General features: G+C 39.2%; 2 protein-coding genes across 4 annotated transcripts in view; both read right to left on the bottom strand.

Annotated features, from left to right (window-relative positions):
- ACBD3_1 (Golgi resident protein GCP60) overlaps positions 1-25757 on the bottom strand; it is a 29558-nt gene extending 3801 nt beyond the window's left edge. Inside the window, exons 1-7 of one of the 3 annotated variants that reach the window (XM_051208828.1) lie at positions 25678-25757; positions 24358-24538; positions 24233-24320; positions 24092-24193; positions 22370-22430; positions 6632-6762; positions 788-1016 (exon numbers count right to left, since the gene is read on the bottom strand). In XM_051208828.1, coding sequence (XP_051074231.1) covers positions 788-1016; positions 6632-6762; positions 22370-22430; positions 24092-24193; positions 24233-24320; positions 24358-24506 — 760 coding nt within the window. In that variant the 5' untranslated portion in view covers positions 24507-24538; positions 25678-25757. Of the gene's footprint in view, positions 1-787; positions 6763-22369; positions 22431-24091; positions 24194-24232; positions 24539-25641 lie in introns of all 3 variants that reach the window. The other 2 variants (XM_051208827.1, XM_051208829.1) reach the window with 2 other exon arrangements.
- On the bottom strand, positions 7342-10553 carry MS3_00001388 (uncharacterized protein). Its single transcript, XM_051208830.1, has one exon. The coding sequence runs from the start codon at positions 10070-10072 to the stop codon at positions 9440-9442; it is 633 nt and encodes a 210-aa protein (XP_051074233.1). The 5' UTR covers positions 10073-10553; the 3' UTR covers positions 7342-9439.
- Positions 25758-26246: the final 489 nt, after the last annotated feature.

Here is a 26246-nt window from a genome sequence, read left to right on the forward strand (position 1 = left end):
ACTTGCGTTTATTATATGTTAATATACCTCAAAGTCCCATACTAGGATGAAGCGGTCGTCCAGTGCTTCCAGATTTTCCATGGTGGTCTAGCTTTAGTTGATTCATGAATTCAACTATTAAATAATTCTATTGGTTCACTAGGCCACCATAACTTATGTACCAACGTTATTTTAAGTGATACTGAATAGCACCGACTACTGGGGACTATTTCATCACATTTCTTGACATTGAAACATTTCTACTTATAAATATTTATATGATTTCTTATTTTGGAGGCGTCGAGCGGAAACTTCTGAGTCAACTTTCTAAATTAGTTTATTACCATCATATCTGAGTCATCATTTAGTGTTATCTTGAAGCTTTCATTGATATCTCCGTAGCTGGTGTTGTCCATTCCATCTTGAATGATAGTATTTGAATTACAAATGGATTGTATTTGTAAAGCAGCTTACATTTTATTAGTATATGATGAATCATAGTTGATAAGAAGCAAATGAAACGGTTCATAAGTTACAGTAAGTACACAACATATCTTTTAACAACCTCGTGCTGTTTATTATTTGCACAATCAAACGATATTACATTTGCTATATGACTAAATATGGGCCGTTACCTGAAGAAAAATTAACAAAACGACTTATTCGCTTAATAAATACCGATTAATTATACACTGAAAAAATCAATATAAACATGTATGATAATCCAATTACGGAATTCAACGTTATGCATAGAAACATAATCTAAATATGGACGCTGGTATTCTCACAATCAAAGCTAATTTCCTACCCTTATTTTCGTTTTCAGGCGACGTTTGTTCCATAGAATTCCCATTACTAAGTCCTTCTTCATCCTCATCTTCACCGCCTTCTTCATCACTTGACTCCGAAATATTAACAGAAATATTTTCAGGCGGTTCCAAATCCCATTCAAAATACAATCCAAAACCTAAGTCATAATTGTCTGTAGCAAATTCCCAACATATTGCTTTCCCATTAGGATGAGTTGGAACACGTACCTAGAAACGAGAATATAAATAATTATAATACAACATTATCGAACCGCTATCAATGTGAACTATAACATATACAAAAACTTGGATAGTTACAGTTAGTAAGGATTCGTAATACAGAAGAAATATTAGTTCAAAAATGAAGAATATTTGAGCGAACAAGTATTTTCAATAACTTCACCATCAGGCTCTACAGTTATAAGTCCACAATTATCGTGATATTTTAGAAACGTCAAAATAAGACATGTATTAATGAATTTGACATTATATATTAAAAATAGTGAACGTTTGCATCTGTTACGACATATACACCTCAAAATTGTGTTATTTATAAATTAGAAAGGTCATTTAATAAAGGTTGTAGAAGACGACGCTCAGTCTGGCTGCATTAAATTTTTTTGTACTGCATTTCGTAACCTATGAGTCACGATTTCTTCAGTAGTATCATTTGAGAATTGTAATTTTAAGAACAATACTTTCTTCGAAACGGTAAATAAATTTCGTTGGGTACCCATTCCTACTAAGCAAGTTACGAATATTAACCAATTCATCTACAAGAATGTCATCCGAGCAAATCATTCTAGCACGATGAGTCAGGAACTTTATCAATTTTTTTTGTATTAGATTGGTACTGCACTATAGAAATGTGTGTATTGTCCAGCTGTAGACTTTCTGTGTAACCCTCTTCTTAATGTTCCATCTGTTTGTCTAGTTAGTTGGAAATCTAGAAACGACATGCTATTGTTCTTTTCTTTCTCCAGTGTAAAATTAATTGATGAATGAATGTTATTAAATATATTAAATAAATTCTCCTTTTCATGCTCTTTTTTCTATACTATGAAAGTATTATCCATATAGTGACAATAAGATGTTAAATGTTGATCGATTTAGTAACTCCAATCATACTGGTGACTCCGCCTGTAGCTCTTCTAGAGTTACTGCCGGTCCCAAGCACGGGTAAAGGAGGAGGGTTGGGCATAGGGTTAGCGAACCCATCCGTAGAAAACTAACTCGCTAAAAAAACGCTAACCAGAAAAAATAATCCAAACCATTTCAACTCTGCTCTGGGAGTTAGGTCTTCATTTAGAAGAACTATGACGCCTCATGGTGAAAGCGAGTTCCTTCGGAAGCCACGAGGCCGATGCCCCTTCTAACAACCAGAGCAACAATTTTTATAGGTACATGGAACGTCCGAACAATGTGGAAGATCGGGAAGACCAGTCAAATAGCAACTGAAATGAGGAGATACAACTTGGCAGTACTGGGAATCAGCGAAACCCATTGGACCCAAGCTGAAAATCAAAGGCTAAATATGGGAGAGATTCTGTTATACTCCTGCCACGAAGAGGTAAATGCTCCACACACTCAGAGAGTTGCTCTAATGCTGTCCAAAGTAGCACGAAATTCACTTGTAGGATGGGAATCTCACGGATCCAGAATCATCAAAGCATCATTCAAAACAAAGAAGGAGGGGATCACAATAAATATTATCCAATGTTATGCACCCACCAATGATAGCAACGACGACATTAAAGATCAATCCTACGAGCGGCTGCAGTCAACCATAGAGAAGTGCCCAAGAAAGGATCTCACCATTCTGATGGGAGATCTAAATGCCAAAGTCGGAGTAGACAACACCGGATATGAAGATATCATGGGACGACATGGGTTGACTGTGAGAGAGAAACGAAAATGGGAACAGATTTGCAAATCTGTGTGCATTCAGCAAATTGGTCATAGGAGGCACAATATTTCCACACAAACGTATACACAAAGCTACATGGATCTCACCAGACCACACCACAGAGAACCAGAAAGATCATATTTGCATCAATAAAAAGTTCCGAAGGACAATGGAAGATGTGAGAAGCAGTAGAGGAGCTGACATAGCTTCAGATCACCACCTAGTTGTGGCTAATTTAAAACTGAAGCTAAAGAAAAACTGGACAAACAGCACTACAAAGGTTCAATACGGCCTTCCTTCGAGATACTGACAAACTCAATGAATTCAAGATAGCTCTCAACAACAGGTTCCAAGCCTTACAGGATCTACTGAAGGAAGAAGAAACTACTATGGAGGACAACTGGAAAGGTATCAAAGAAGCACTAACGTCAACGTGTCAAGAGGTTCTTAGCCTCAAGAAGCATCATTATAAGGAATGGACCTCTATAGGAACACTGGACAGGATTCAAGACAGGTAGAACAAGAAGACATCAATTAACAACAGTCGAACAAGAGCACAGAAATTCAAAGCACGAGTTGAATACACTGAAGCAATCAAGCGAGTGAAGAGGAGCGTTAGAGCCGACAAGCAGAAATACGTGGAAGAACTAGCAACGACGGCGGAAAAAGCTTCAAGAGAAGGAAATATGAGAAAAATGTGTGATACACCGAAGAAACCAGCAGGGAAATATTGTAAACCAGAGGGACCAGTCAAGGACAAAGAAGGCAAGACATTCACCGAGACTTAAGAACAAAGGAACAGACGGGTAGAATACATCGAGGAACTCTTGAATAAACCTTCCTCATTGAATCCACTGGACATTGAAGCAGCACACTTAGATCTTCCTATAGATTTCTCTCCACCAATGACGGGGAAAATCAGAATGGCCATCAGACAAATCAAGAGCGGGAAAGCAACAGGACCAGACAATATACCAGCTGAAGCACTGAAGTCAGACATCGAAGTAACTACAAACATGCTTCACATTCTATTCGAAAAGATTTGGGAGGAAGAACAAATGCCGACGGACTGGAAAGAAGGATACCTCATCAAGATTGCAAAGAAAAGAGATCTAAGCAAATGTGAAAACTACAGAGGCATCACACTGCTGTCAGTACCAGGAAAGGTTTCTAACAGGGTGTTGCTAAACCAAATGAAAGACTCAGTAGACACCCAACTTCGAGATCAACAAGCTGGATTCCTTAAGGATCGATTGTGCACAGGCCAAATCACGACACTACGGATCACCGTCGAACAATCAGTTGAGTGGAACTCGTCACTGTACATCAACTTCATTGATTATAAAAAGACATTTGACAGTGTAGATAGGACGTTATGGAAACTTCTTCGACACTACGGAGTTTATGAGATTGTCAGCATGATCCGGAACTCATACGACGGACTACAGTGCAAATTAGTCCATGGAAGACAGCTGACAGATGCATTCCAAGTAAGGACCGGAGTCAGATAAGACTGTCTACTCTCTCCCTTTCTCTTTCTTCTGGTGGTCGACTGGATTATGAAGACCACGACACCTGAGAGGGAACATGGGATACAATGGACAGATTGGAATCAATGAGAAAATGTTTACTTCGCAGATGATCTGGCTTTTTTATCCCATACACAATAACAAATGCAGATGAAGACAAGTAGTGAAGCAGCAGTCTCTGCATCAGTAGGATTCAATATACACAAGGGGAAAACCAAGGTCTTCAAATTCAAAACAAAGAACAGCAATCCAATCACTCTTGATGGCGAAACTCTGGAAGATGTAGAATCCTTCACATAACTGGGAAGCATCATCGATGAACAAGGAGGTTCAGATGCAGACGTAAAGGCAAGGATTGGCAAAGCAAGGGCCGCATTCCTACAATTGAAGAACATATGGAACCCAAAACAACTGTCAACCAATATCAAAATCTTCAATACGAACATCAATAAAGTTCTAATGTACGGAGCTGAAACTTCGAGAACTACCACAATTGTTACCAAGAAGGTTCAGGTATTTATAACTAGCTGTCTACGCACGATACTCAACATCCATTGGCCGGATACCAGTAACAGCCTTTTGTGGGAGAGAACAAACCAGCTTCCAGCTGAAGAGCAAATTAGGAAAAGACGATGGAAATGGATAGGATATACATTACGCGAATTGTCAAACTGCATCACGAGGCAAGCCCTAGCTTGGAATCCTGAAGGGAAACGGAAAAGAGGAAGGCCAAAAAACACATTAGGTCGAGAAATAGAAGCAGATATGAAAAGGATCAATAGGAACTGGAAGGAGCTGGAAAGGATTGCCCAGGACAGGGTTGGATGGAGAGTGTTGGTGAGCGGCTTATTCTCCTTCACGAGGAGTAACAGGCGTAAGTAAGTAAGTAATCATGCTGGTACATGTTTACGATATTATTATCACTACGATTGATATTCTTATCATTACCTCAATTAACAAGATGAAATTCTCTTACTAGGCATTTTATTTACACGATTTTCGTTTCATTTTTGCTATATTACTGTTATACTGATTGGGACTTGACACTATTATGAATCATTTGCCTTTTATTAAATGACCCTTCTAATTTATAAATAACACAATTTTGAGGTGTATATGTCGTAACAGATGCAAACGTTCACTATTTTTAGTATATAATGTCAAATTCATTAATACATGTCTTATTTTGACGTTTCTAAAATATCACGATAATTGTGGACTTATAACTGTAGAGCCTGATGGTGAAGTTATTGAAAATACTTGTTCGCTCAAATATTCTTCATTTTTGAATATTCTATTGGGATTCTTAAACCGCTGAAATATTGGTTCATTAATTCATTGATGTGACCACAGGTGACCTCAGAAATATAATGCGTATTGCATACATTTAGATCAATGTGGTTTAATCGTAACGTAATTCGTCTATACTACTTTATTAACAATTTAAGAAAACGATCCAACATTCAAGTGCCTTTGTGCAAAAGTGAACATGACCGCCATAGATTATTTGATACAATTACTACTTAGTTATACTCAAGATAAATGTCATTTTGTTGCCATTAGGACCACCATATAAATACTAGTAGTTAAGACATTCCAGGTGTAGAATATCAATCTTGAAGATAAATTTGTTGTCTTTGGATGTAATATGATAGAATCTCGTTAACGAAAATACGCTCTGAAAAGATAGTCATGTAACATCAATCTGTATCCGGGCTGAATACTTTTGGCTCATATTGTGAGATAAATTAAAGAAAACCGGTGTACCAAAAATCAATAGTGAAAAAATCAACCAAGATATATTCTATATTCGTTAATTCCATTTTAACAGCATGTCCTAAAACCGCTAATGGAATACCTAAGACTATTCTCCATATTTATATGAGATCCTAGAATTTGGCGGAGTTGTCAATATGCATTATTCATATCACTGTTAATATAGTTACTTTTTCATAATTTCAGAAGCCTCAAGTCACTGATGACAACACATACAAACATATGGATGTCCGGTATGGTAAACATATAGAGCTTAAACTAAGATAATCTTTTTTCTTCATTTCTGAGTTTAAAAGTCCAAGTTAAAGTCTCCTTTTTTCAATTTACCCAACGATAACTGTTGGTATAAAGGGTGGATAGATGCCTTGATGTTTTAAAATATTCATTCAGGTCATAAAGTGAAGTGGTTCAGTTTTAAAAATCGAGTGAAATCCGTAATAGCTATACGAAAAATTCGACTAGAAGATTAGCGCCTAGTTTATTCATAGAATTTATATATTAAACAATCAAGTTTATTTCTCTAACAAATTATTAAGTATAACATTTACGTATCACAAAGTATCGAGCTCAAATCATCATAGAATGACCAGCTAAGTAATGAAATCAATAAGAAAATATACTGTGAGACTTACTGTTGCAGTTGCTAAAGAATTTATCTTTATACAACATTCCTTCTGTACATCGAGAATTTCTCGTTTGAACTCTGCAATATCTTTACGAGTCCATATTGTTGCAGGAATGAGAGGCAATGGTTCTAGAAAATCTTCAGATATATAAACAAAAGGATTTTTTTTACAAAAACTGGCGTTTAGTCACCCTGATGCACTGATTTACTTTTGTGTTTACCGATATTAATTCGTCATTTTGAACAACAAACTTTTAGCTACCATACACCTATCCAAAAAGTCTATGTGAACCCTTATCGTAGAATGAGAAGAAATTAAGCAGTATAGCAAACAGGTTTAAAGTCTGGATCGATAATTATTTCCATAGACTGAAAGTTGCAGGGCGATAATCAGTGATCTAGATTTATTATTATTAGTCTTTGCCTTTATACTTAACTATTTAATCATTACTCATTGAATTACTCACAATCATGTTAGTAGTTTACTTTTTTTGTAAAGAAATATCAGTGTTTTGCTTTATTCGGTCAAGGAATAGGCCTTTTCAATGTTCACTCGGTTATGAGTTGAGGAATTGCTTTGTCACCATCTAATTCGGAAATATATGACTAGTGATCAATAACAAAACTCCGCCTGGAGTCCCTCCGGGGGCTACTGCCGGTCCCAAGCCCGGATAAAGGAGGAGGGTTGGGCATGAGGTTAGCGTCCCCATCCCGTAGAAAACTAACTCGCTAAAAAAACGCTAACCAGAAAAAATTATTCAAACCTTTTAAACTCTGCCCTGGGAGTCAGAAGATCTTCATTTAGAAGAATTATGACGCCTCATGATGAAAGCCGAATCCCTTCGGAAGTTACGAGGCCGATGCCCCTTCTGACAACCAGAGCGACCATTTGTTTAGGTACATGGAATGTTCGTACAATGTGGGACACCGGAAGAGCCTTCCAGATTGCTGCAGAAATGAGAAGATACAACCTAGAGGTACTTGGGATCAGTGAAACACATTGGACGCAAGTTGGACAACAACGACTAATTACAGGAGAGTTCCTGTTATACTCCGGCCATGAAGAAGAAAATGCACCACATACACAAGGAGTTGCATTGATGCTGTCCAAACAAGCGCAAAATGCACTTATAGGATGGGAATCTCATGGACCAAGGATCATCAAAGCCTCGTTTAAAACAAAGAAAGAGGGCATTTCAATGAACATCATCCAATGCTATGCGCCTACCAACGACTACAATGAAGACGCTAAAGATCAATTCTACAATAGGCTGCAGTCAATAGTCGAGAAGTGCCCAACAAAGGACCTGACCATTCTGATGGGAGATTTCAACGCCAAGGTTGGAACGGACAACACTGGATATGAAGACATCATGGGACGACACGGACTGGGAGAAAGAAACGAAAATGGTGAGAGATTTGCAAATCTATGTGCCTTCAATAAGCTGGTCATAGGCGGCACCATATTCCCACATAAACGCATACACAAAACCACATGGACTTCACCGGATCACTCTACACAAAACCAAATCGACCATATTTGCATCAACAAAACGTTCAGGAGGACTATAGAGGACGTGAGAACCAAGAGAGGAGCTGATATAGCATCAGATCATCACTTACTGGTCGCCAAGATGAAATTGAAACTCAAGAAGCACTGGACAACGGGGCAGACAGTATCACAAAAGTTCAATACGGCCTTTCTTCAGGATACTAACAAACTCAACGAATTCAAGATAGTCCTCAGCAATAAGTTCCAGGCCTTTCATGATCTACTCAATGGAGAAGGAACTACTGCGGAGAGCAACTGGAAGAGGATCAAAGAGGCAATCACTTCAACATGTCATGAGGTCCTGGGTCACAAGAAGCACCATCACAAGGAATGGATCACAGTTAATACACTGGATAAGATTCTAGAAAGGAGGAATAAGAAGGCAGCGATCAATACCAGTCGAACAAGAGCAGAAAAAGCCAAGGCACAAGCTGAATACACGGAAATAAACAAACAAGTGAAGAGGAGCATCAGAACCGACAAAGGTAAATATGTGGAAGATTTATCAACGACGGCGGAAAAGGCTGCAAGCGAAGGAAACATGAGACAATTGTATGACACGACAAAGAAACTCTCTGGAAATCGCCGCAAACCAGAACGATCAGTGAAAAGCAAGGAAGGCGAGGTAATCATCAACATTGAAGAGCAACAAAACAGGTGGGTAGAACACTTCAAAGAACTGTTGAATCGACCAGCTCCACTGAACCCACCCAACATCGAAGCAGCACCCACGGACCTCCCAATCAATGTTGGCCCACCAACAATTGAAGAAATCAGCATGGCCATCAGACAAATCAAGAGTGTCAAAGCAGCAGGACCGGACAACATCCCAGCAGAGGCACTAAAAGCAGACGTAGCGGCAACTGCAAGGATACTCCACATTCTCTTCAATAAGATTTGGGATGGGGAACAAGTACCAACAGACTGGAAAGAAGGACTCCTGATCAAAATACCGAAGAAAGGCGATCTCAGCAACTGTGATAACTACAGGGGCATCACTCTTCTCTCAATACCGGGAAAAGTCTTCAACAGAGTATTGTTAAACAGGATGAAGGACTGCGTAGACGTCCAACTTCGTGACCAACAGGCAGGATTCCGTAAGGATAGATCGTGTACAGACCAAATCGCAACTCTACGGATCATTGTGGAACAATCAATTGAATGGAATTCATCACTCTACATCAACTTCATTGACTACGAAAAGGCATTTGATAGCGTGGACAGAACAACACTATGGAAACTTCTTCGACACTACGGCGTGCCTCAGAAGATAGTCAATATCATACAGAACTCATATGATGGATTACACTGCAAAATCGTGCATGGAGGACAGTTGACAAAGTCGTTCAAAGTGAAGACCGGTGTTAGGCAAGGTTGCTTACTCTCACCCTTTCTCTTTCTCCTGGTGATCGACTGGATCATGAAGACGTCAACGTCTGAAGGAAAGCGCGGGATACAATGGACATCTAAGATGCAGTTGGATGATCTAGACTTCGCAGATGATCTGGCCCTTCTATCCCAAACGCAACAACAGATGCAGGAGAAGACAAACAGTGTGGCAGCAGCCTCAGCAGCAATAGGTCTCAATATACACAAAGGGAAAAGCAGCATTCTCCGATACAACACAGAATGCACCAATCCAATCACAATTGACGGAGAAGATTTGGAAGATGTAAAAACCTTTACATATTTGGGCAGCATCATTGATGAACAGGGTGGATCTGATGCAGATGTGAAGGCGCGGATCGGCAAAGCAAGAGCAGCATATTTACAACTGAGGAACATCTGGAACTCAAAGCAACTGTCAACCAACACCAAGGTCAGGATTTTCAATACAAATGTCAAGACAGTTCTACTGTATGGGGCAGAAACCTGGAGAACTACAAAAGCCATCATCCAGAAAATACAGGTGTTTATTAACAATTGTCTACGCAAAATACTTCAGATCCATTGGCCAGACACTATTAGCAACAACGTACTGTGGGAGAGAACAAACCAGATCCCAGAGGAGGAAGAAATCATGAAGAAGCGCTGGAAGTGGATAGGACACACATTGAGGAAAGCACCCAACTGCGTCACAAGACAAGCCCTCACATGGAATCCTCAAGGCCAAAGGAAAAGAGGAAGACCAAAGAACACATTACGCCGGGAAATGGAAATAGACATGAGAAAAATGAACAAGAATTGGAAGGAACTAGAAAAGAAGGCCCAGGATAGAGTGGGTTGGAGAATGCTGGTCAGCGGCCTATGCTCCATTGCGAGTAGCAGGCGTAAGTAAGTAAGTAAAGTAAGATCAATAACAAACTAAAATATAACCATTTTACGAAGCAATAGTGTTCTTTACTGTCTCACACCAACTCGGCACCCAAATACTGTGAAACAATTCGATCAAATTTAGACGAAAGTTCTTATAGTCTTCAGTTAGTCAGTCAGTCAGTCAGATACAACGTAGGACCAGGCACATATATGCATCGGTCCAGGTTGCCATACCGCTCTTATAGTCTTCTGTTACGTTAAATTAATCTAGTGCAATTAAGAAATGATGGATTACAAAAACATCAATCCAACGAATAAATTTGAAAATGAAATTATCCTGGATATACTATTTACATTAAGTAAAGAAGTTGTTGAAAGTTGATTAGGATTGAGAATCGGCTTCGTTCCAGTTTTATGTTGGTTTTCCCTACAAACATCAATGAAAGCTTCAAGATAACACTAGATGATGACTCAGATATGATGGTAATAAACTAATTTAGAAAGTTGACTCAGAAGTTTCCGCTCGACGCCTCCAAAATAAGAAATCATATAAATATTTATAAGTAGAAATGTTTCAATGTCAAGAAATGTGATGAAATAGTCCCCAGTAGTCGGTGCTATTCAGTATCACTTAAAATAACGTTGGTACATAAGTTATGGTGGCCTAGTGAACCAATAGAATTATTTAATAGTTGAATTCATGAATCAACTAAAGCTAGACCACCATGGAAAATCTGGAAGCACTGGACGACCGCTTCATCCTAGTATGGGACTTTGAGGTATATTAACATATAATAAACGCAAGTTAATAACTAGGTTATTGGAATGTGTGAGAATAGCAGTGCACAAATTGAAAGTATCATAAACCCAGATATGAATCAAAAATATCGCACCCAATAATCTTGTAGTTAACTTATCTGCATTAACGAAATAAATTGTCATCAGTATAGTCGCCTTCATACACGAAATGTTATATGCATCTACTGCGAAAGATTAAACGCAATGCATGAATCGGTGCAACGGTGAGAACTACAGAGGCATCACACTACTGTCAGTACCAGGAAAGGTTTTTAACAGGGTGCGATATCGATAGTTCCTGGGTTGGAATCGCGCGGGCGAGATCGTGGATGCGCACTGCTGAGGAGTCCCTTACTAGGATGAAACGGTCGTCCAGTGCTTCCAGGTTTTCCATGGTGGTCTAGCATTAATTAAATCATGAACTCAGCTATTAAATTACTAAAATCTTCACAAAAGACACTTCTGATAATAATAGAATTACATAAAATGAATTTTCAAACTGATAATCCGTTTATATGACTTAACCGGGTGAGTGCAAACATTTACAATAGGAAATGAGAGTTTTTATTTATACACTAAACATCTAAATAAAGTAGTAGAACTGAGTTACTTGTCAGTCAACAACCTAATTATTAAAATAAAAGTGGTCATTCAATGTTCCCCGTCATAACACCATGATCATCGTTACACGGGAAAACCAGCAAAGCAATAAGTAGGACAGCTTAGGTGAAAGTCATAACTAAAAATGGGAGAGTAGATTTATACAGAAAATATTGTAAACTACATTTGAAAAGTGTTGAAAAAAGAACAGTGAACTTTTCAATTTTAACGAACGAGTAATATACTTAATTAATGAGTGAACAAAACTGAATATGATCATCAGTCGTATACAACGTAGGACCAGGTACATAAAAGCACGCACTGTGTTCTGAAATCAAACGAATGGTAAATATTTGGTCAATGTAACCACGACCAGGCCTGAAGTCAGACTGATTTTCCCGTGTTTGTAGTTCACAAGTCTTTGTTGGGCACTCGATAATTATTGAGGCTAGTACTTTAGATCCTATGTTATTTATTTATATATTTGAACACATAAATATTGGTACAAGAGAGCGCCAATATATATGCGCCACAGAAAACAATGAGAACTTAAAGAGAAGAAAAAAGGAAAAAATTAAGGAGCGTAAAAAAAGAGAACAATAACGAAGAGATTGGTGTAAGGTAGTGTAATAATAATAATAGTAATAATGGGGGAACGGAAAGGTACAATCAGAAGAAATCTTTCAGTTAAGGAAGATACAACCGCCTTTTACGAATAAAGTAAAAGGTTACATCAGGATCGCCACTGGCTTCTATTCTGAGCCATATCTGATAACGTCTCTAGCCACTGTGTCGCACCATCTCTCGGACTCCAGCCGGGGAGCCGTGAAGGACCGACACAAGCCAGTCCTTTGCGGCTTTCTTTCATACCACGACACCATGTCATACACTGACCACCTCTCCGCTTTTTCCAACCAGTCCCAGAGTCGGCAAATAATGCACGACGTGGAATTCTCTGGGACGACATTCGTAGAACATGTCCAAGCCAGCGAAGTCGGTGTTTCAAGATGGTGACACCAATTGCATTATCATCTCTGAGCCCGAACACACGATGCCGAACCTCTGCATTACTAATATGGTGTTGCCACTGGATGTCAGCAATCCTTCAGAAACAACGATGATCGAACACAGAGGGTCGTCTAACGTCCTCAACTCGGAGAGGCCAGGTTTCACAAGCATAGAGCAGAACTGCTCTCACCGACGCGTTGTAAATCCGACATTTTACAGCCAGACTGACATCACGAAGGCGCCAAAGATGGCCCAGATTGGCATAAGCCGCTCTGGCTTTCATTATACGTGCGTTGTTCTCATCACTCACACCCCCACCAGCACTTATGCAGCTACCCAGATACACGAACTTCTCAACTACGTCTATCTGCTCACCATCCAGGGTGAGTACAGGATTGGAATCCTGCCAGTCCTGTAGAAGTACTTTGCACTTCGAAGGTGCAAAGCACATACCATACCTACGGACACTGGTTGCCAACTGATTAAGTGCGGATTGCATGCCTTGGGCATTATCGCACAGTAAGACAATATCGTCCGCATACTCAAGGTCGAGAAGTCTTTCTCCAGGCAACAGATCCACATCGCCGTTACTTACATCCATCAGAGCTGTTTCCAGAATGTCATCGATGGCAAAGTTGAAGAGGAATGGTGAGATTGGGCAACCCTGCCTAACCCCACTGTTCGAATAGAACAATGGAGAGAGGTGGTTGTATGCCCTCACTCTGCCTAAGGTGTTTGTATATAGGGCTTTTAGGATGTTAATAAACTTCTCAGGCACACCCTTCTTCAATAGACAATCCCAGAGAACAGTCCTATCCAACGAATCGAAGGCAGCCCTGATGTCAAGAAACACTACGATTGTTGGCCTTTGATAAGTATGACGGTGTTCTAACATTTGGCTAAGGGTGAATATATGATCAATACATCCCCGACCAGAACGAAACCCAGCCTGCTCCTCGCGAGTCAATGTTTCTCAGGTTTTGAACAACCTACGAAGTATGACGGAAGCCAATAGCTTGGACGCAATCGGAAGTAGACTTATCCCCCGATAGTTGTTACAGGAACAACGTGAACCCTTTCTAAAGATAGGGACAACTATCGACTCATTCCATCACGTTGGTACACTCTCTAGCTCCCAGAACTTTGTAAACAACGTCGTCAGTTCCTTAGCCAGAAAGTCACCACCATATATAAAAAGAGCCGGAGGTAAGTCATCTGGGCCAGGTGATTTGTAACTCTTCAAGAGTTGGAGTTCCTTGCGGACTTCCGCCTCATTTGGTGGATCAGTCATCATCGGCCATGGAGGACAGGACAGTCTGACCGATGTTGCCGGAGCACCAGGCCAGTTGAACTGCCCTTCGAAAAATTCTGACCATCGTCCAAGACGTCGACGGATGTTAGTGATTGACATCCCGTCATCCTCGCAGATTGTTTCGCTCACATCAGACTTCTCGCTGCCACTGGCTCGGATGAGTTGGAAGAGCTTCTGGTAATTACCAGATTCAGCTGCCGCTTCCAGCTCATTAGCACGCTTCGACCACTAGGCTTCTCGGTCCTTACGCAAGCTTTGCCCCATTTCCTTACGTAACAGTCGTAGCTTGTGGTCAATCTCACGGTCACCCACAGTAGACCGACGGGCTTCGATGAGTTGTAAGGAGCTTGGAGAAACTCGGTGTTTATAAGCGGGACGTTTCGCGAAGCCGCAGGCGGCTTTACTCGCCATTTTCATGGCGTCATGAAGTTGCAACCAATGCTCATCTATACTTTTTGGTCGAATGGTAGCTAGCTAGCCTAGAAGCCATCTGGGTTCGATACTTAATTGCAACAGAAGTTGCAACCAGCTTGCTAACATCAATCCGTTCGTGGCGGTCACTTCGTTGGCCACTGAAAAGTAAGGTAAGATTGGCACAGACCAAGGCATGGTCAGAGTCCAGATAGGTACTCCAAAAGGAGCGGCAGTCTTGTGCACAACCACGCCAGCGGTAGCTGACCGCGATGTGATCAATCTAAGTCCAGACTTGGGATGCAGAGGGAGGACGCCAGGTGGCACATCGGCGATGACTGTGCCGAAAGTTAGTGCTAGCCAGAAACAGGTTGTGGTCTGTGCACAGTTGCAGTAGACGGTCCCCATTATCTGACCTGCGACCAACGAGTCCCCACCGGCCACCTAGACGACTATCTTCTGTGCCTAGACGCCCGACCTGGGCATTCAAGTCTCCGTCTAGTACTACAACATCTGTCAAACGCACTTTCTGGAGAATAACAGATAACTGGTGGTAAAACTCATCCTTGATTGCATCCGGGCTGCAATCTGTCGGCGCATAGGCGGAGATGACGAAAAGACATCGTTTCTCACGCCGATTTCTTCTCACTTTGATGGAACTTTCTAATCTAACAGCACATAACCGACTGTTAATGGGGATCCAATCGATTAGTGCTGCCTCAGCTCTGGCGCTTAGTGCGACACCAACGCCAGCAAGACCAGACGAAGATGCCACTGTGTCCCCGGATAATCGCACGTAAAACAAGCTTTTCGAAGCGACAGATGGAGAGCGAATTTGTGGTACTTCACCAGAATCTTGAATACGGGTCTCGGCTAGACAGCAAACATCGATATTAAGACTTTCTAAAGACATAGCCAGCCCTATCCGTTGTCCAACCTGCATAAGTGTGCGAACGTTGAAGGCAGCCAGTTTGAATGGTGCACGTGGTTTCAGAAAAACTGCTTTAGTACTTATATTCGGTGGGAACATACAATTTTCAACCGTAAAGTGACTCAAGAACGTTTATATAGAGTCGAATTTCCACCATAGACGAGTTGCTCTATAAGTCGAAAAAATAAGTATAGACAGAGTAGGAAGAAAAGAGGGTGGATAATGATGTAGTAAATAATAATAATAATAATAATAATAATAATAATAATAATAATAATAATAATAATAATAATAATAATAATAATAATAATAATAATAGCAATAGTAATAACAATAATAGTAATAATAATAATAATAATAATTTAAATCATTTAATTATTAGTTGAAGACAGAAAAGTAGTTTCCATAAGTATAGACAGTTCATCAATTGTGTGTGGGCTGTGATACTGCCCGGGTGCCCAGACCGAAGCAGGTGGTTTTCTTAGGGGGGCACACCCCGAGCCTTTGACCTAAAGGTCTAACCCACAAGGCAGTGGAACATCGTAAGGACATGCATTCCCATGGTAGCCGGTGACCAACAATTGTTTCATACGCCGTTTGTTCCTGCAGGATACTGGAGCCCATGTGCACCATTGGTTTGGTTTGGGATCCGGTTAAAGCGCCGGACATTCGCTTTTCGTCCTCTCAATTTCGTAAACAACACCTCTACCACGAGAAAACAGTGAGTTATTATTGCTGATAAAACTACCCGACAAGATGATTGACTGAATATCCATAACGAAGTGAAAAAAATTCAATCAAAAATAATCAACTTAATTCAATATTATCGTTGATTGCTAAATACTTGATGAATTAGTGTAAATTCAGACAATAAGTGAAAACAGGAATAAGTAGATGGAAAAACAGTTAAACTGAACAACCAATCACGTACCAGCTGAGAAAATGTTTGTTTACATTTTTTCGTTTCTAGTTAACTCCCTTAGTAATTAAGCATTAATGAAAAATTGCATGTTTTCAAAAATCATTTTATTATTCACTGAATGTAAAATAATTCTAATAAAAATAACTAAGGACACATGATGTTAATGTCGACAAATAATCTTCATAGAAATACGATCACGAAAGCATTTTTTTATCGAACTGGATTGTGAAGCGTTATGTATAAAGGTAGTCTTGAAAGAATGACATCTTAAAATAAAAGTCAGTAGTGAATAGATATTATTACGATTCCGGTTGTTCATACATAAATCCATAAATTTTAGTGGATATCAGTCAGCTACAACGTAGGACCAGGCACACATATGCATCAGTCCAAGTTGCCATACCTCATTAGCACAACAAAATGTACGCCGAATTCATAGAAGTAGTTGCTTCAATGGTAGTGACAAATATAAAAAATTGCATGTAAAGATATGGTACAGGATGAAAGAATTAATTGGTACAAAGAAAGGTATGAAGCAACTTTAATCTTATGGTTTAAGGGAAGACAGAGTGTATACACCTACGCCATTGTGATCGATCCTGAACCATGTCACCCAGAGTCTCCAAACATTCGTTACGATAGTCACGCGGACCCCAACCAAGTAGTCTGCATCTACCAACATGGCTAAGACGAGGAGTTGGTGACTTCAAGCTCTGATGCCACGTTTTGGTTTGGCTGCCCCTAACTTTCTTCTAGCCGTCTCCAACATTAGTCAGCATTGTGCGCCGTGGTAATTGGTGGTTGGACATGTGCAATACGTCACCCAACCATCTCAGTCGATGAAGATTCATAACCTCATCAACTGATTTACCATCATTCCCTAATACCCTGCGTCTAATCTGACTATTACTTACCCAGTGATCCCAACAGACCCAAGTAATATTTCTAAGGCATCTGTAATCAAATACCTGTAGCTTACGAATATCTTCTGCTCTTAGTGGCCATGTTTGCCAGCCGTAAAGTAGAATAGAACGGACTGCCGCGCAGTATACTCGTCCTTTTATTGATAGACTGATATCTCGCCTTCGCCAAAGGTGACGTAAGTTGGCAAAAGCCAATCGAGCTTTTCGAATCCGTGCTGAGATTTCGTCCGATACCAACCCATTAGGGCTGATCAGACTTCCAAGTTAAGTAAAGTTGTCAACGCGTTCGACTACTTCACTCCCTATCCTTAGTTCGGGTGTTGACTCAGACCAGTCCTGAAGCAACAACTTGCATTTAGAGTGAGAGAAGTGCATTCCAAACATTCTGGCATTGTTGCTCAGTGCTACCGAAAGACTCAGCATTTTATCAGCGTCTTCACCAAACAGGACTATGTCATCCGCGTATTCTAAGTCGATAAGTGGACCTCCTGGAAGAAGATCAACACCCGAGAATTCAGTAGACGAGAATGTTATTTCCATCAATAAGTCTATGATGAAGTTAAACAAAATGGAGAAAGTGGACAGCCTTGACGGACACCACTTGAGGTTGCAAAAGCAGATGAAAGTTCGCCATAAGCTCTGACTCGACTAGTAGTGTTCGAGTAAAGAGCCTTCACAAGGTTTATGTACTTCTGTGGTGCACTTTTCGATGACAGACACTGCCACAGAATCTCGCGGTCTACCGAGTCAAATGCTGCTTTTAAATCAAGAAAGACCACCATTGTCGGACGCCGATAAGTATGTCTGTGTTCTAGAACCTGACGAATGGTGAATATGTGGTCGATGCAGCCACGACCAGGTCTGAAGCCAGCTTGATTCTCTCGTGTTTGCAGTTCACGAGTCCTAGTTAAGCGTCTGATAATTATCGAGGCTAGTATTTTAGATACTATATTAGTTAAACTAATCCCTCTATGGTTGTCACAGGATGATTTTGACCCTCTCTTATATATTGGGACGATAAGTGATTGTGACCAGTCAGATGGGATAACGTCTAACTCCCAGATCTTAGTTAAAATATTCGTCAACCTAGTCGCTAAACTTGGACCACCATCTTTAAAGACCTCTGGAGACAATCCATCTGCCCTTCCTCGTTTCAGATTAACTATAGCCTTTTGAACTTCTGCTAGAGTTGGGGAACCTACTTCAATGCTCCATTCACACTGTCTGGGAATGGAGGGTAGTTGTAGAGTAGCTGAAGGCCAGTTGAACTGTTCTCTGAAATGTTCCGCCCATCGTTCTAAACGTCTGGACTGGGAGCAGATGAGTATCGTCTTTTTCCGAAATAGTCTGACTTACACTTGACTTATTAATTCCAGTTTCTTTTATTAGTCTGTAGAGCTGTCTTGTGTTCCCTATAGTCGCCGCCTTTTCCATCTCTTTTGCTTTCGTTGCCCACCACTGCTCACGGTCGTTCCTTAGACTTTTGGTTAACCTAGATCTAATTTGTTGTTGCTCTTCATCGTGTTCAGAGCCTGATGGGATGAGTTTACGAGAATCCATCAGTGCAATAGACCTTGAGGAAATCCATTGGTTCTTTGTAACCCTGTGGTTTAAACCACTGATAGATGTCACTGTTGTTTCCACAGCTGTTTGTAAATCTTTCCAAGCGGCATCTGGGTCAGCCTCGTTGTTCTCGATGATTGTTGAGGCTAGTATTTTAGGTGCTATTTTAGTCAAACTAATCCCTCTATGATTACCACAGGATGATTTTGACCCCTTCTTTAATATTGGGGCAGATGGGATTCATGGGATGGATATTCAAAACACCAACTTTACTTACAGCTAAAATGTCAACAAATTTCATACCTTTCATTTTTTTCCAATAAAACAAGAACAGTATAAATGAAATAGTAGGAATTTGTTCATTATGTGGATTCTTTTTAAAAGTTTGAAGTCTAAAACATCGATATCAATTTTTCGAAAAACGGTATGTGGACACTTTATTAATGTTCATACAAAAAGTATCAATAAAAAACAATAATATAGAAATAGGAAAATTGAAGGTAAAAGATGTAAAAGCAGTTGAATGGGTCATTTGTTATACTGTTGAAACGGACAATAGTGACTATAAATAATACACCTTTACTAGGAAACGATTATGTATTGTTAAAACTACTAAAAATAAGGTTATTGATAACTTAACGAGCACTAATCAAAATACGATAAATGCAGTGCATCTGTTAATGGTTTAAACTATTTTTCTAGTTAGCCTTTTTGCTTCATATACACAAGGAGTTGCATTGATGCTATCCAAACAAACACAGAATGCACTTATAGGATGGGAATCTCATGGACCCAGGATCCTCAAAACCTTCTTCAAAACAAAGAACGAAAGAATCACGATGAATGTTATCAAATGTTATACACCCGCCAATGATAACAATGACGACGATAAAGATCAGTTCTACGAGAGGCTTCAATCGATCATAGTGAAGGGCTCAGAAAAGGACCTGACCATACTGACGGAAGGCCTAAACGCCAAAGTTGGAATGGACAACACCAGGTACGGAAATATCATGGGACGACATGGACTGAGAGAGAGAAACGAGAATGGTGAGAGATTTGCAAACCTATGTGCATTCAACAAATTGGTCATTGGTGGCACAAGGTTCTCGCAAAAACGCATGCACAAAGCCACACGGATTTCACCGGGTCACACTACACAGAACCAAATCGACCATATCTGCACCAATAAAAAGTTAAGAAGGACGACGAAGGACGTGAGAACCAAGAAAGGAGCTGATATATCACCAGACCATCATTTGCTGGCCGCCAAGATGAAACCGAAACTCAAGAAGCACTGGACAGCGGAGTGGACAACACTACAAAAGTTTAATACGACGTTTCTTCGGGATACCGACAGACTCAACAAATCCAAGATGTCCCTCAGCAATAGGTTCCAAGCCTTTCACGGTCTAATTAATGGAGAGGGAACTACCATAGCGAACAGCTGGAAGGGGGTCAAGGAGGCAGCCACTTCAAAATGTCATGAGGTTCTGGGCCACAAGAAGCACCATCACAGGTAATGGATCACAGTTAATACACTGGATAAGATTCAAGAAAGGAGGAACAAGAAAGCAGCAATCAATATCAGCCGAACAAGAGCAGAGAAAGCCAAGTCACAAGCTGAATACACAAAAGGAAACAAGCAAGTAAAGAGAAGCATCAGAGCCGACAAACGTAAATATATGGAGGATTTAGCAATGACGGCGGAAAAGGGTGCAAGAGAAGGAAACATGAGACGATTGTATGACACAACAATGAAACTCGCTGGAAATTATCGTAAACCAGAACGACCAGTGAAAAGCAGGGAAGGTAATATAATCACCAACATTGAAGAACAGTGAAACACGTGAGTAGAGCACTTTAAGGAACACTTGAGTCGACCAGCCCCACTGAACCCGCCCAACATCGATGCAACACCTACGGACTCCCCAATCAATGTTGCCCCACCAACAATTGAAACCAACATGACGATCAGACAAATCGAGAACGGAAAAGTAGCGGTACCAGACAGACGTGGCAGTAACTGCAAGTATGCTTCACGTTCTGTTCAACAAGATTTGGGAGGAAGAACAAGTGTCGATGGACTGGAAAGAAGGGCACCTTATCAAGATGCCAACGGAAGGAAATCTGTACAAGTGTGAAAACTACAGAGGCATCACACTACTGTCAGTACCAGGAAAGGTTTCTAACAGGGTGTTGCTAAACCAAATGAAAGACTCAGTAGACACCCAACTTCGAGATCGACAGGCTGGATTTCGTACGGATCGATCGTGCACAGACCAAATCGTGACACTACTGATCATCGTTGAGTCAGGCAAGGTTGCTTACTCTCACCCTTCCTCTTTCTCCTGGTGATCGACTGGATTATGAAGACGTCAACATGTAGGGGAAGCATGGGATATAGTGAACAACTAGGATACAGCTGGACTGTTTAGACTTCGAAGATGGTCTGGCTCTTATATCGCACACTCAACAAAAAAAACAGGAGGACACGACCAGTGCAACAGCAGTAGGTCTCAACATACACAAAGGGAAAAGCAAGATTCTCCGATACAACACAGCATGCAACAATCGAATCACACTTGACGGAGAAGCTTTGGAAGATGTAAAAACCTTTACATATTTGGGCAGCATCATTGATGAACAGGGTGGATCTGATGCAGATGTGAAGGCGCGGATCGGCAAAGCAAGAGCAGCATATTTACAACTGAGGAACATCTGGAACTCAAAGCAACTGTCAACCAACACCAAGGTCAGGATTTTCAATACAAATGTCAAGACAGTTCTACTGTATGGGGCAGAAACCTGGAGAACTACAAAAGCCATCATCCAGAAAATACAGGTGTTTATTAACAATTGTCTACGCAAAATACTTCAGATCCATTGGCCAGACACTATTAGCAACAACGTACTGTGGGAGAGAACAAACCAGATCCCAGAGGAGGAAGAAATCATGAAGAAGCGCTGGAAGTGGATAGGACACACATTGAGGAAAGCACCCAACTGCGTCACAAGACGCCCTCACATGGGATCCTCAAGGCCAAAGGAAAAGAGGAAGACCAAAGGACACATTACGCCGGGAAATGGAAATAGACATGAGAAAAATGAACAAGAATTGGATGGAACTAGAAAGGAAGGTACAGGACAGAGTGAGTTGGATGGTGCTGGTCGGTGGCCTATGCTCCATTGGGGGTAACAGACGTAACTAAGTATCTGTTAGTTGTATATATATAGTCATCAGCCTAACTATTAATACAACTTAGTAATAATAAACCCCTCATTACATTAACGAAGTAGGAAAATATGTGAAAGAAAACAATTCAACATTTTTTTTATCTAAACACTATTTGCAAAAATAACTTTGTAAATAAAATTTAAAGTTTATGTAAGCCCAAATATTAAAAGCATTTTGCAATCAGGCAGAAAACCATTAAGTTGTGTGGAAATTTCACAGCAAGAAACTAACCTCTCTCAGATTCAGAATTCCCATCGTTAGAATCTTTCACGGCCGATCTTACCGCTCGTAACTAAAAGTCAGATATGACTGGTTTAAGTATAAATTTAAGCATTAAGACGTAGTTAAATAATCCATACAGTCATAAAATCCCATTATTTGAATAATAACGTGTTATCAGATAACAATAATAACAAGTAGTTTACTTTCTATATGATCAAGCGAAGTTTACAACTGAGAACAAACTTCTACGCATATTTTATGGAAATTAATTTACATGACTCAAGGAAATGATAGTAAAACATAATATGGAGTAACTACAGCCAAATAGACTAAACACTAAACATCGGAACACCATAAAAGACAAACTAGATTAGATTATAAGTACAGCGAATGCAAAAAGTGGCCATTAGCATAGTTTCCACCGGTTATAAATATAAATATAACAGTACTAAAACCTTTAACCGAAAGTGAATATATCGCGATCTAGCACATATATTTTCATTTGTACAATATTTTACCCCTATAAAAGATTTAACAGTAGACAACAAAATGGTACGAAATGTTTGAGATACTTGGTCATGTTTATTGAAGTACCAAAAAAGTCCTATCCTAATCATTGATTTGTTTTGTTCTCATATAGTCTATGTTGCTACTTCTAATACTATACAAGTATAAAGATGTTCAGTATTTCTCTAACATTTCAAACGACTTAATGGTTGCTTTGAACCAATTTTTGGTAACGCATTAAATAACTAAGTATGCCACTTTAGAAGCCTCATACATAAATGGGATAAACAAATTTTCTAATGATATTGAAAAACTGTACAGGTAAAATGGGATGCATCTCAGAGATAAACCTACAGGATTTTAGGTTAGTAAGGTTAATAAACTTTCCGTTTAATCCAACTTCAGTAGTTTGACATAATCCAGTTCGGAAATCATTTGACGCTTGACAACATCGATATTTGCACATGTAAATGTGCACTACTTGCAGAATTTACTATAGTTCCTGACGTATCGTTAACCTATATACTGCGGTTGAAATAACTAGTTGGCTGTAGCAGCGAAGCTTTTAGTCATAGCTGACCAAGATTTTCAAAACTATGACTCATAAAAATGTCGTAAATTAAGTGACCGAGTATGCGTTATCAAGTCTTTTTCCATTTGAAATGTTTGTTTTTGCTAGAAGTAACTTGTAATTTAATGATCCATTACAATTCTATGGAAATAATAAGATCCAGGTACAAGAAACTAATGTGATATAAAAATTTACCTTTCCAGGTGATTTCACATTTTCAAAAGCAAATGTTGACAGTAACTCAACGTAAGTCAAGAAGCAAAACCCCTTCCATTTCCAGTTACAAAAAGTAGTTTTTAACCTTTATATCTACATACAAGACGGTACGTATGTAACCCACAAGGGATTAATTCTTAGTTTTATGGATGACAACTGTCAAGTAGATAAAAAAGACTCTAGGTTAATTGACATTAACAGATGAATTATATTTGAAGTAATTAGTCAGAAATCGTATTGCAATGAATCACTCAAGGACAGTAGCCGTTATGCTTCAATACTTTTTAAAACTCTCTTGGTTTAATTCTATATTCGGCAGTTCAAAAATCAATTGATAGCGTTAACGTTTGTCTGATCATTCTCTTGTACTTTAGTCAGTAATCGCAGTGTTACATTTCCAAACAAGTCAACAAAATATAAACTAATTAAAAACTAACTTGTTCAAGTTGCTGCTGTTGATGAACAAGTTGGAACCTATACACTTCGGAGAGGTAGTGTTCAAAATATTGGTCCTGCATTTCGGTTACCAATGCCTTTTGCTAAAAATAATAATGAGACTGAAAATAGGATGCATTTACTTTTTCTAAATCTTTAGGAAACTGTTCCCGAGCATATTGTTCATATAGATCTTTAGTTTGCTGCACTAGAGCCGATTTAATTTCAATCCTAAAACGCTAATACAAAAATGAAAATGCGCCATTACTTTTTCTGACCTAAATCTCCTTGATCATCGCAAAATCCTTCTTTTATGCGAACAGAGGTTTTACGGATTTCATTTGAATCAGGTGGATCATTTAAGGAGAGGGTTTCAAATTTATCCGGATTAGATACATTTGTCTCGAATTCTCCCATTATTTAGAAATTATTCATAATCTGTTAACAAACTGAAACAGAGTGTAAAAGATCATTAATTATACTAGATTTACGCAATCGCATAAAACCATATACTGTTTAAATACTAAACGTACACATCTAAATTTTCATCATACCAAAAAACACAACCAGCTTTTTATCACGACAAAACAAAATACAATCGATTCCTTAGTAAATTAGAATTAGAATATAAAGCACAGCTAAATTCACTTAAACTGTCAATAATGAAATGAATTTTATAGATAAATGATCGGCTGTGAACCATGTTTAGGAAATTTTGAGAAGTGAAATTAAACCTGCAATTTTAAATAAGCAATAGTGTTTTTAATCGTCTAACGAAGTGTCCTTAAGTGTCCATTTCTGGAACAAAACTCATCAAATTGTGTAGGCCGAAACGGCAACTACTCATCGTAATCAACTTCAAGTATTCATTTTCACCCCAACATTAACTTTAAACCCCTTATTTTTATTAAGTTTGGTTCAGATATTAACTGTTTGAACAAACATTTACAGATTTCTATACTCACTTTAATAAGTAACCAAATCGAATGCGTTCAAAATATATCGACATTATTAGTCTCAAAAATTACTGACTACGCTTTCTAGCAGACCGACCATAGCCTATTTATTGTACGAACCGCAAGACTAAGGCTTCATCAGATCCTAATCTTCGTATTTTGGAGAAAATTTCGTCCATTTTGAAGAAATGCCACACAATAACACAAAACATCTCAAACTCCGGGAAAATCTCAATAACTGCTGGAAGGATTTTGGACTTTCCCCAATATTTCCCCAAACTTTGGCAAAACTATGGACTCTCATTAATTTTAAGAACCCCAAACTTTACTCAAAACTCACCAAAATCGGAAGATATATCTTCCCTATAGGGGCTAGACGACAATGGCACAAAAGTTGCTTAAATTTCTTTCTAACCCAAGAGTTTGCCTATCATATTGGTAGTTGACGACGACAGTATACAAAATAGTTATATATCGATAAGCAACTAAGACGGAAACAATTAAACCTCAAAAATAATATTTAAGCATATGCTTGCAATAAGAAATGTACGGATCACTAGAGGCGATTAAAAACAGCTTGAAAAAAAGGTAGGTACTTTGGTCTGTTTATCACAAAAACACTGGTTCTTTACCGATCCAAACAGAAAATCCCACAACTGAGATAGTACAAACGTAGCAAAAAACTAAGTAACGCTAAAACCAGTAAACCCGCTCGTATAAAATACGTACATTACATTAGTAATAAATAAGTAAGAAAATGATAAAAATAGCTTCTAGATAACTGATTATCATGTCTTACATAGTAAAATTCTAAAAATTTGCAATGAAAATCACGGCATGTCGTAACATATTGAATATTTCCAAAATGTATCAGTTTTATCGGAAATAAAATAATAATTCGCTTTGTGACTGCTGATTAACCTGACAAAATGGTTATTTTGTAAATAGTTTTTGATTGTGGTAAATAAATCCCTAAAATAAATAGCTCTGTAAGCTTTCGACATTGGATGCTGACTACATGTTTTATTGAACTCACCTGGCTGAAGGCGCTCGGTCATGCATCCGCTTCAGATCACGAGTGGGAACGCCATGCTCAACATCTACTGCAGTCGCTAGCCAGATTAGATCAGACGATTCTCGATATATTGATATCACATCAAATATATCTTCCAATCTTCTCGATTCTGTCTTTTGATTTCGC

Source organism: Schistosoma haematobium, chromosome 1 (assembly GCF_000699445.3).
Source record: "Schistosoma haematobium chromosome 1, whole genome shotgun sequence".
In the NCBI taxonomy this organism is placed as follows: Eukaryota; Metazoa; Platyhelminthes; class Trematoda; order Strigeidida; family Schistosomatidae; genus Schistosoma; species Schistosoma haematobium.

Bases quoted from the DNA above. Each gene is read 5' to 3' on its own strand.
- MS3_00001388 (XM_051208830.1), bottom strand. From the start codon at position 10,072: ATGATGGCTTTTGTAGTTCTCCAGGTTTCTGCCCCATACAGTAGAACT.